General features: G+C 48.0%; 1 protein-coding gene across 1 annotated transcript in view; it reads left to right on the forward strand.

Moving 5' to 3' along the window:
- Window positions 1-7,414: 7,414 nt before the first annotated feature.
- Window positions 7,415-11,618, forward strand: part of HID1 (HID1 domain containing) — a gene marked incomplete at its 5' end in the record, with an annotated part of 18,028 nt that continues 13,824 nt past the window's right edge. The window contains 2 exons of the mRNA XM_009074630.1: window positions 7,415-7,564; window positions 9,939-10,109. Of these exons, the coding sequence (XP_009072878.1) occupies window positions 7,415-7,564; window positions 9,939-10,109 (321 nt within the window). The remainder of the gene's footprint in view (window positions 7,565-9,938; window positions 10,110-11,618) is intronic.

An 11,618-nucleotide genomic window follows, 5' to 3' on the forward strand; every position in this document is an offset into this window, starting at 1 on the left:
GGGCTGGATGGGCTGTAAGGTCTGTTCCAACCGCTAAAATCCTGTGCTCGGCGGTGGTGACAGACCAGCTGCTGCTGTCCTAAGGGATGTGCACAGCTCCTAATGTATTCAGCTGCAGGTTTACATCACCGCAAGGTTTGCTGGTTCTCCCTTCTCTGTATCTTTCTTCCCCCCACCCCCAACCCCCTGGAATAATTGGTGGAGAGCCTTGCCCTGTTTTCAGGTGATGTTTAGATATAAAGGGCTGTGCTGTTTGCATCTGTGGCCTGTGAATTAACGGTTTATTTCTGCAGGCTGTAGAGGAGGAGTTCAGTGCAAGTCAGGGCTGTGCGTAGGGAGGGTCTAACAGATGTTGTGCCTGTCCTGGGAGCTAGCTTAGCTCTTCTCTGAAGTGGAGAGCCCAGTAGGAGCAGTGTCCTGGCAGAAAATTAGTAGCCTGTCCTCCTGTCTAAGGAGCTGAGGGATTTTGCTATGTTGAGAAGCCACATCTTGGGTTCTTCTGAGCTATGATGGAGAACAGCTGTTATGATCCACTGTTGGTGATGATGTCATAATAGCTGCCAAGGAAACCTGGGGATGATGGCAGAAAGATAGCTAACAATGGGTAATTAATTCAGAAAAAAAAGGGTATGGATGCAAAGGGGTAAAGAGTAATAGGAGAAAATCTGTGAAACCTCAAGAGACAAAGGCTACCACTGGGAATTGAATCATAGATGGTAAGGCTGTGGAAGAGCCTGGAAAAAAAAACATGTTTATACTTTCTAAAGCAGTATCACTTTTATCTGCAGTGCTCAGGAATGGCTTTTATGAACACATTTTTAAAAGCCCCCAGTTGTGGATGTTCCACAACATCCCAAGGTAAAGGGAGAAGTGGATGAATTGTTTTAAGGGATTCTTTCTGCATATCAAATAGTTCAGAGTGTCTTCAGCTTTGGACTGTTCTTCCTTCATGGGAAAACATGCTTATAAAGTGAGGTTGGAGGTGGTAAATCAAGGCTATAGGGATCTGCTCAGGCTGCTGTTCACAAAGAAAATCCTGTATGAGCCAATCCCTAGGATCAGTAGCCAAGAAGAGAATGTTCCCCTCCCCTGGTTTATCAGCCTGTGTAATGAAAGAATGCTCACTGGGGCTCCAAATAAAGGAAGGAGCTGTGCTTGATTCTTGGCCGGATTCATTTCACATCTCTGTGGTCAAGGTGAGCCTAACTGCATGTGGAGAAAGGGTGGGGTGTTGGCACTCCCATATTTACATACTGTAGAAGGGCAGTTGTGTTTGCTTGTGCAGAATGTGTGACTGGGCTCTCCTGGAGCCTTCTGCTCTCCTACCAGCAGCAAACCCTCCATGTAACCACCTGGTTGTGAGACCCTGGCTCCAAACCCCGGCTGCAAGACTGGACGGAGCCAAATCCTTCAAGGCTATTGGCTCATGATACACTTTGCTTCCTCAGCAGTGTCTCCTGTTTTGCAGCCTTCTCCTCTGACATTAGGGAGCTGGGCAAATAGATTTCAGGCAATCATCGGTAACATGAAACCATGAGCTTAGAATGCACTGTGTGGTGTTCCTAAGGCTCTGGTGGGAAGAAGTGGTTGAGCAGAAAGCACTGTTTGCTCACTGATGAAGGTTCAGAGTTGGCATGGAAGTGAAATGTTTCTTTAAAAATAAGTTCTTAAAATCTCTAGGGTTTTGTTAATTAAAAAATTAGTGTTCCCATGTGAGCATTTTAAAAAAATTTGAAATGAATCTGTAAGGAACAGAACACTTGAATGCTTGTAGCACACACAGAGCCCAGAACTTGGAAGTGGAACCAAGTCTGGACACAAATGGAATTGACTTGATTTTTTTTTTTAACTGCCAGAGAGAAACTCTAAAAAAAAGTAAGAGTATTAAAAAAGAAAAATCATTTCAGTATGATTTTGGTGATTAAAAAGAGCAGTAGTACCAGAAGGAAGGAATTAGCTTATGGCACAGATGTGTATTTATAATCACACATGGAGAAATGGGCTGTAGGATTTTTATATGCTATATATCTATTACATTACACTACACACCTTTGTATTGGTAAAGCGGCTGCTTTTAATAATAAAACAGATGTGCTTTATAATACAGAATGTGTAAGCCATCCCAAATTGCCCGTAAAAGTGCTGTCTATGTAACAGGTGAAGGGAAACACAGATTGTGAGAACTTGTCAGGGGCAGGACAGGAACTGGTCTGAAAACCTTAACTGCTGGGGAAGCACCTTCCATTTTCTCATCCAGTTGGGGATCCTGCCAGAAACACACTGGAGGATAAGACATTTCCATCTTGTGAAGCAGCTTGTTAGATTTTAATGCTAGCTATGCCTCTGCTTTTAAAGAGACAGCAAGGATCAAACACAAGGGACAAACACCAGTCCTTTCTTTTTCCCTGGTGTGGAAATGCAGGAGTAAACAGGCTGTTAACTTGAGCCTGATAAAAGCACATCTTGAGCTTGAAGAGAGGACGGTTTCTGGCAGCCTATTTCTGATAGTGTTCAGGCTTGACTCAGCTGTCCAAGTGTCTCAGGTTGATCAAAAGCAAAGTTGTCTTAAAAGCAAAGCTGTAACTAACACTTCACACAGCTGACTTTTGTCCTGGGCTTTTCCCTGCCAGACTTCTACAAATCCCATTTTCCAGTTTGCTTTGCAAGGCTCTCTGTGCTGTGGGAGCAGAGAACTGGTGGCAGACTGATGAAGTCTCTCCTTGATCTTGCACTGCTGACTGCAAAGATCCTATGGGAGAATTTACTGTTGCTCTAAAACCTGTGTGGAGCTGTTGTCCTTGGCAGGAGGGATGAAATCTTGCTAGTTGTTAATATCTTGGATAAGTCTGTCCTCAGGCTTTCCTTTTGCACAGTGACACACAAACAGGTGGTACAAAGGTGTGTGAATTGCCTCAGACTAATCCCTGGCACTGCAGCGTTGCCTGAGCTAGAGCTCAATCAAGTGCTGCATGAATGGTCATTACACGCCACAGTTCTGCCTCATTTGGGGTGGAAAGGAGTATGCTGTTGTTACGTGTCACCTGAGCTTATGCAGTGCTGGCTGGAAACCCTGGACAGGTACGAGGGACCTGCTCTGCTGTCACGTCCCAGAAAAAGAAGAGTTCCTGCCCCAAACACCTCACTACCTTGGCTGGTGGCTTGCTCAGTTGGCATGCTGACATGAAGCAAAAGGAGTGAGCAAGACTAGTGGCTGTTTGTCCCTTAGATCTCTTCTGATGGTTTGCAGCAGCCTTAGAATTAGTTTAAGGACAGTTTCTGGTGGGACATGCTGGAGAGATTATTGAAAACAGACATTCCGTGTAAAAGTGTAAGTGTGGAGAGCTGTTGTTTGGGAGGAGGTGCAAACACTCACCCTGCCTGAGTCTGAGGGATTGTGTCTGAAAGAGAAAGTGAAGGTGGTCCTGGCTGAGGACAGCAACAAGTGGGGGACACTGTGCCTTGGGACTTTTTCCTGTTTATAGGACCTGGTCAGCCCCACTCTGTTTTCCTGTTTCCTGTGAGGTATCCTGTTTGCCTGGGGATTGCCTGCTCAGGACTGTGATTCTCTGTTCAGTAACTGGCATGAGGTTTGCAAACTGAGCGTTTTCCATTTCTGACTCCTCCAGCATGTGTGGTATGCTTCAAGGAACTTAGAACTCAGCGTTTACAGCTACTAGGAAATAAAGGCTGGAATTGTCCAGTAGAACTGGTTTCTGCTCTGGCCAGCATGCAGGTGGGAGGTCTTTACACCTTGCCTCAGGGAACTGAAAGCAAAAGTCTCCCTCCTTGCCCACTCCTGAAGTCACATCACCTCTGCTGTGGCCACTGTGTTCTCAGCAATACTGGTCTACAGTCACCTCATCCCTTTGGTGTGGAGCTTGGTTTGGGCAGCAACATCTCTCTGCCACTGAGCTCTGTAACTTCAGCAGCCTCTGAGGTGGAGTGTGTGAGGGGATCAGGAACTTCATTTGCTCTCCAAATATGCCAGTGGTTCCAGAGTAGAGTTGAGCTTCTGGCAGAAGCAGAGTTCTCATTCTCATTGCACCGCTGACGTGGAGCTGGTTGTCTGCATGGGCTGGAGGAACATCAGTCTCTATTATCTGTGCTGCAGTTCCCTTTCTGAAAGAGGAGAAATCTGTGCCGATTGGGAGGATCCGAAGGGGCCCCAGCTCACAGCATTGCCGAGGATTCGGCTCCTCATGAGCTCTTTGGTCAAAGTGCTGTCAAGGCTAGCAGTGCTGTGGGATTTGTTACTGCAGCATATGCTGTACCAACACTTGTAACTAAATCTTGACATTTCCAAATGAAGATATCCCTGGCTGCTGAACAAGACTGTTCTAGGTCTCTGTATTTCCCTTCTCTGCGAGCTGGATACAGGCTGTTGGGTGAGCTCAGCATGAGGAAATGAATATTTAGATCCCCAGAGATGCTACGTGCAGAGTACAATCAGCTTTAAAAACCAGCCAGTAATGTTCTATCAAGGAGATGAATATTATGTGGATTGAGTAGCTTGATGATGCCAGGCTGGTAATTAGAACAGGGGGGCAGCAGGGATGTGAGTGACTCAGTACTGATTCCGTGTCCCAGGATTGTGCATGGGATACCATCTGTTGATGAGGAGCTGACTTGCTGCTGCTATTAGAAGTGAAATAAATGGTGTTTTAGTGTAATCTGCTTGCCAGGATGGCAGTCATGACATTATGGTGGCTGCACAACCAACTGCAGCTTGGGTAATCACCACTGTGCCGCTCGACTCCGCAGGATTCCAGTTGGAGCTGTGTTCCTCACTCAGTCCAGGCTGTTGTGTTGCCATCTGTACAACAACGGCTGTGCTCAACCTCTGAGGAGGCCTCAGGCTAGTGGGAGGTAAAAGGATCGGTGTCTGCTGGAGGGAAATGGTTTTCTGCTTCCCCTCTAGATGAGAGTGAGGCCATTATTTATGCATGATGCCCAATTAGCAGCAATTGCTGCTCCCTGTTGTCGGTGGGAGTGGCTGTGGCAGGCAGCCAGGAGGTGCATGTGGCAATCATACATGCAGTTGTGGTTTGTGGTTTGAAATGGGGTGTAGGAAGTGTAGGATGTTTCGTGCATTACATAGGTCAGATTTCCAAATCCTTGGCTCTTTTCGAGGAGTGCAATTAGAAATGAGATGTTCAAAATAGCTTGCCTTCCATTTGAGCATTTCATGCCCTGGGTTACAAAGAGTACAGCTCCTTCACACGCTCAGGAAGCTGAAAGTCAGGCTGTGAACACTGGGCTGTCCCTGCAGATTCCCTCTGAGGAGCTGTGATCTTGAACCGTTGGCAAAAAGTTATTCTTTCCTTGGGAAAAGATTTGGTGGGAACTTGCTTTAGTGACCAGGTGATAAAATGAAGGTTTCAACACTAGAGCAGAAGATGCCTGAACACACAAGGGTTATGTTTTTAAAGACAAAGTCACTTGGGCTCCTTCATTGCATGGCCGGAAGGATCAGGACCAGCAGTAAGCAGCCTCTGCAGCACTGGAGTGTTAAGAAGAGAGCTGCAGGGCAATAACCTGCTGTACCAGTCTGGGGGCAGCCAGCCCCTCTCACTTTTTGACCTTTGGTGGTAGTGACAAATCAGCTGCCCACAGGCTGGAGCTGTTAGTTCAGGAGGTGATAGCGAAGGGGGAAAAGCAGCACTTCTCAATGTCAGAGCTGTGAATGAGCTGTTCTTCCCTGAGTGGCATCTGAGCTGCATTTAGAAACAGCATAGAGCTGGGCAAGTCGTCTGCCTACTACAGCAGAGCTGGGAGTGGGCAGGAGTTGTTTAAATTAAACACACATTCATAATTTTGCCCCTTTCCCATCTGACATGGTAGACCCACCCACAGAGCCGATTATTGCCCTGAGCGAGCACTGCTGTTTGCTTTGGAGCTGGCACAGGCAGGAGGCTCCTCCTCACCCCATCCAAGGGCTGGGGGTGCTCAGGTGAGCAGCAGCTCTTCTGACCTGCTGAGTGTGCCACCACACCTTGGCATGACTGCAGAAACTCCTGGAGAAGCTTTGTGGATCTATAATGATCTGACCAAAATCATGGTTCCATCTCTTTCACACTACTTGGCGTAAACAGACGTGTATTTATCCCACCTCTGTAGCTGGACCCTTGGGCAGGATGAACATTCCCAGTGGTGTTTGGGCAATGCCTATTTCTTGGCAAGTATTAGCATTTAGATGGGAAGAACTGTGCTCAGTGTTAGACTGGCTGGAAAGTTAAGTGTTTGCTGATTATTCAGTGCTCCCAGGCTTTGGATGCCTGAGATGTTGTGTAATGCAGATACCTTCTTGTTCAGGCAGCAGTGCTGGTGTTTTCACCTCTGGGGAGTGGCAGGTCATGGCCTCACTGCTTCCACAGGAAGCATGTGTGGCTGAGCCTCTGCTTCACCTGGAATGGGCAGTGCTGCCTGCTGGCTCTGGAAAGCCAAAAGGGGCCAAGGAAGGTCCAGCCTGCTTTGTTTAGCTCTGTATAACCTGACACCTAAGTCGTCGTCATTATTGTTTTGATCTTGAAGTAAATGCCACACTGTCAGGAAGAAATAACACTGGGACTCTGCAGCCAGCTGTACAGAGCTGTCTTTCCAGCTGCAGCCTGTCAAACAGACCTTCCTATGGCCAGCATACTGAGCAGTGGGGTATCAGGGAGGGTAAAAGTGGAGTTTGTCTGTACCTGCAGAAAAGGTAATGGGAAGAAGTGTGTTCCCAGGGCTGGAGGGGTGAGCTTCTCAGACCACAGGTCTGAAATGGATTGCTGTCTTTGGTGTATCAGTCTCCTCCTTCCATCTTCCTCTTTGAACTGCACATTTAGAGCTTTTTAAGAACAAAGCCTTGGCAGCCACCAGCTGCACTGAGTCCAGCTCCCTATAAATATTTGATTCAGAAAGATCAATTCCATTGTATCTGTAAGTACTTTGAGTTAGGTCTGTCAGTTCTGTGGATCTGTTTGTGCCCTAATGTGAGATATCCCTGATTGCTTCCTCAAGACTTTGGTTACAGTAGAAGTAATTCCAGTGCATGCTCAGGGCATCCTTGTCTTGCTCTGAGGGTGACAACACATGAGAACAGCCTGCATTGGTGAACATCTTGGAAATCTTGTATCAGTTGCAGACAAGCAGGAGTCTCGTGTGTTGTGACTTCATAAAAGACGTGGGGAGTCCCAAACTGATGCAGTTGGTCACATAAATGTCTTGCTGCTCACCCCCTAGCTAAGGGAATGCTCTGCTTGGGAGAACAAATCAGCCAAAGCTCTGGGAACAAAGAGACTGAGGCGCAAAACCAGTGCCCGTATGTTTTACCTCTTCTGTGCTTGGTCCCATCCCAAAGCCAGGCACAACTGCTGATGTTTGGACCTCATGGAGTGGTAGTTCTGCATCTGTAACCACATTTGTCTCTCCACAGCCTGTGGAGGCAACAGATGATGCCTTTTGGGACCAGTTCTGGGCAGACACAGCCACTTCGGTGCAGGATGTCTTTGCCCTGGTACCAGCTGCAGAGATCCGAGCGGTGAGAGAAGAATCGCCGTCAAACTTGGCGACTTTGTGTTACAAGGTAAGGTTGGTACTGTCTTATTCCCTGGTGCTGTGCTAGCTGGAGGGTGTCCCTGGATCAACAGCTCTATGACTCCCAAGGGGAGACAGGTACTATGTTATTTCCTTGTACCACATGATGTGCTTGATTATCCCTATCTCCTCCTGAGGGTAACTCTCAGCCCTTCCTCTCTTGGTTTTGCACAGACCACAGCTGGAATTTGTTCACTTTGAAGCCTTTTTCCTCTTGTTCCCTTCCTGTGTTTCACTCTGTCCTCTTGGGTCTTGCCTGCTGTATCAACTGCTTCCTGCTCAGGGGACTTTGCACCAAGGTTGCATATTTGTGGTGAGGCTGACACATCCAATTCCTTGTCTGCATCTAATTGCACCTCACCATGCACCAGTCTGGCTTCAAGCTGAGAGATCCCAGGGGGATATGGAGACTGCCACTGCATAAGTGCCTGGATGAAATTTGAGGGAGATATTAAGACTTCCTTCTGCTGTAACAACAGAACATTTCTGATGCTGCTTCTGGTGTTGCCACGTCCTTGTGTGAAGCACAAGGGACATTGAGTCACATTTCCTACCCTGCCAGGTTTGGGAGATTGCCAAGCTGGAGATCAACGGCCTGAGACTTATTCTGCCTGGGAAAGTGCAGGTGTTAATAATGCTCCTGGTCTGGGCCATCCAAAGAGTAGCCTTGAATTTGTAGTATTGGAAACATTTGGAATGGCATTTTCCCAGTTCTAAATGGTTGTTGCTGTCTTGTTTTTCTTTCCTGCTTTACAAAATGTGCACGAGACCTACTGAATCATAGTGAAGGTACCTCTGACTGTGAGTCACGCCTCAGACAGACGCATGTAGTGAATACTTGAGAAGAAATACAAACATGAGAAAAATTAGAATGGCTTTTGCCTAGTGCTGTCTTCTGGCAGTCAGGAGTTTGGGAATAGAGAAGGACTGAGGAGACCTGTAGTGACTATATAACCCCTTTGACTCTGTGTCCTCTTTCCCCCAAAACCAAGATTAAAACATGGGCTCTTCTCCCTACTGGAAACAGATGTGTTGGGAGACTTTGTGACTGCAGGACTGTTTATCCATGAGCCCTAGATCTTGGGATATCAGTGTCATATATGAATCTGCAGACTCCAGCAGTGCTTTTGCCATGCTGAGGGCCCTGACCTGTGCCATGTGCAGTGTGCCACTGGTCTTAGCAATGTTGGGTGTGTGTTCGTGGGGTGCACAGCAGCATGGCTGGAATGTCATTTACAGTCATGGCTGGAGACTCAGACTCTACAGTCATAAATATGCCTGAAAAAAATAGTTCAGCTCAGTCAGAGTAGTGTGTGACAGCCTGGGCCTGCACAAACAGCACTTAAATACCCATTAATGCAGTGACGCAGGCTGGCAGAGTCAGTGACCCAGGCAGTCTGCCATGAAAAAATAAGCAGGGGCACATGACCTCATGAATTAAAAAGCAGCAAGGTGAATCGTTGCTAAATGTTTTGGCTTTCATTTCCCCTCCGGTTCCCCTTGGGATCAGGGAGTAAGAGCAAATGGGTGCAGCTGCTGGGGGAAGGAGCTGCCTTTTTCTGTCTGTGGGTAAAACCTCCTGCTGCTGCCTCCTGGGGCTGTGATCGATGCCTGGTGAGACACACGTGTTCTGAAAAGCCCAGTGACTGTCTTCATTTGCAGTTTCAGCAGTGACTGGATGGGCTGCAGGGTCTCAGTCCAGGAGCTCTCCAGAGCCGCAGTCCTGCCCACAGGGTCAGTGGGGAAACCTGGGCTACCACCCTGCTCTGCAGCAGGACCTAGACAGATGATGCTGGAGCCTGTGTCCCTGCGCTTAATAGTCACAGGCAGCAGCTTAGCTCCTGCCTCCTGAGTCAGGAGAGATCCCTACTGTAATCACACCAGCACAGACAGATCTGTCAGACTGTGTGTTTCTGTGTGATCGTCCCCTGCCAGCACCTCACGCTGTGCAGCACAGTGCTGCTGCCTTGGTCCTGCCTGTGGCTCGGGTACTTGCTGCAGCTGATTAATCTGATCTGCCCTTTTCAGTGTGTGGTGTCATGGAGCAGTGCTGGAAGGAGCCTTCTGGTGCTCTGGCTGGCTGTCTCACATGGCACCACACGTGTCCTGCATGGATTAGCCCTGGCATTTGAGGTCTCTTGCAGTGGAACAGTAGAAATTCAGGAAGGTCTGTTTAAGATCATTAACCCTATTTCTGCAGTGTTTCATGCAGCAACAGTGCCTGTACCATTAAATTCAGCAACAGTGGGCTCCAAGAACTGCTTATAACTCTATGTGAGGGTGTCACCAGCAGGACAGATCTGCCCAACTTTTGCTGTCTTGTGTCCAGGCTAATGCTACCTGCCTTGGTTCTGTTTCCTCAGGCTGTGGAGAAGCTGGTGCAGGGAGCAGAGAGTGGCTGCCATACAGAGAAGGAGAGGCAAATCGTCTTGAACTGCTGTCGCCTTCTCACCCGTATCCTGCCTTACATCTTCGAGGACCCAGACTGGAGAGGTTTCTTCTGGTCAACTGTCCCTGGGGCTGGCCGAGGAGGGGTCTGTCTTTAGCACTTATTTTTTTCTCTGGAGGGTGATGGGGAGGCTGCAATGAGGAAACCCTATGTACATTTGGAAGCAACTTCATTCCAATTATTTCTATTTGGTCGGAAACTAGGTGGCACCTTCTAAATTCTTTCTCTTCCTTTGATTCTTGCTGTTCATCCTCTCACCCTCAGCTGTTTTGTTTAGCACAGGTTGCTGCATCATTTGAATGTTGCCCTTGGGTATGTAGCTGTAGGAAAGCACTGGTATATGAGGCTTCTCCAGTACAGCTGGAGGTGTGAATCAGAATGGACATGAGAGCAGTACTAAAGGCTGAATGACTTTCTTAGGCTGAAATGACCTTGCTCCATTAATCAAAGTTGATTTAAGATTCAAATCAAACTGTAACAGGGTGTTGTTTCCACTGGTTTTACAATGTCACATTTAAAGTGAACAGTGCCAGAGAAGCTCTGGGCATAATGACTCAATACCTTGCTTATGAGTTTTAACCAGGGGCCTAGCCTGAGAGATGAAGCCCACAAGTGAGCAAGAGTGGCTAAAGAATTAGGTACTGTTTCTGGCTGTGGTTGTCCATCCTTTCATCACTGCAGGGGCCAAGGACTGCTGGAGGGGCTTAACAATGGAAGAGCTTGTTTTGGGAAGGAACATGCAGGGTGCCTGGTGTTCTGATCCAGCCAGGCTGCAGTGACCCCTGTTTTTCCACTTTGATCAGCACCTAGAAGAGAGTTTCTCAGCCTCAGAGTTGTGGGGTGACCCCAGTGCATGTGTGCTGGGTTGGGGAACCCTCCTGCTGTGTTGTGCCTCTGAGTGTGGGTGGAACCATTGTGGTTCAGTGTGCTCCATGGTTTAACCATGTGCAGCTGAATGCCTGGCTGAGCTGCCTGGCAGGGATGATAAATCCAGCCCTGAGATGTTTGGAAGCTGAGGGCACATCTAATCTAGGAGCAACAGCTTTGCTGTCTGAAGGCTGATCTCCCTCAGGGAATTGAAGGGGAAGATGATGCATGCCTGGATCATTGGTAAATATCTCTGTGGTTATCCTTCACCTGCTTCATGATGCAGTGATGGATGGCAGAGCTTCTGGAGCATGGTCCCTCCCTCCTCCAATGGAGTCTGTACAGTGTTCAGATCTACTGGTTTGCTATGCATCACCCATTTTGGATGTGGTGGTACCCAGAGCCTGCAGGGACTTTGTTGTGACAGTCGAGGTGATCTTAGCAAAGATCACTCTTGGAAAACAAATCCCTTTGGACCCTAATGCTTGTCATTTCATCTCTGACTATGAGCCTAAGTAAAAGCATCTTTGCTGGCTCCATCCATCCTCTCTGTAGCTCTCCTTACATCCGGGATCTGTTGCAGGAGGCTTCCTGCTGTCACCGAGACAGACGTCAGAGCCACGCAGACCGTTATCTGTGCAAGCTGCCGGCTGTGATTTAAGAGCTGTGTGTTGTGTGCAGGCTGACAGAGGCCTGGCTGAGGTAGATAAGCTTCTGCCATTCCTGC

Source organism: Acanthisitta chloris, unplaced genomic scaffold (assembly GCF_000695815.1).
Source record: "Acanthisitta chloris isolate BGI_N310 unplaced genomic scaffold, ASM69581v1 scaffold35765, whole genome shotgun sequence".
Classification (NCBI taxonomy): Eukaryota; Metazoa; Chordata; class Aves; order Passeriformes; family Acanthisittidae; genus Acanthisitta; species Acanthisitta chloris.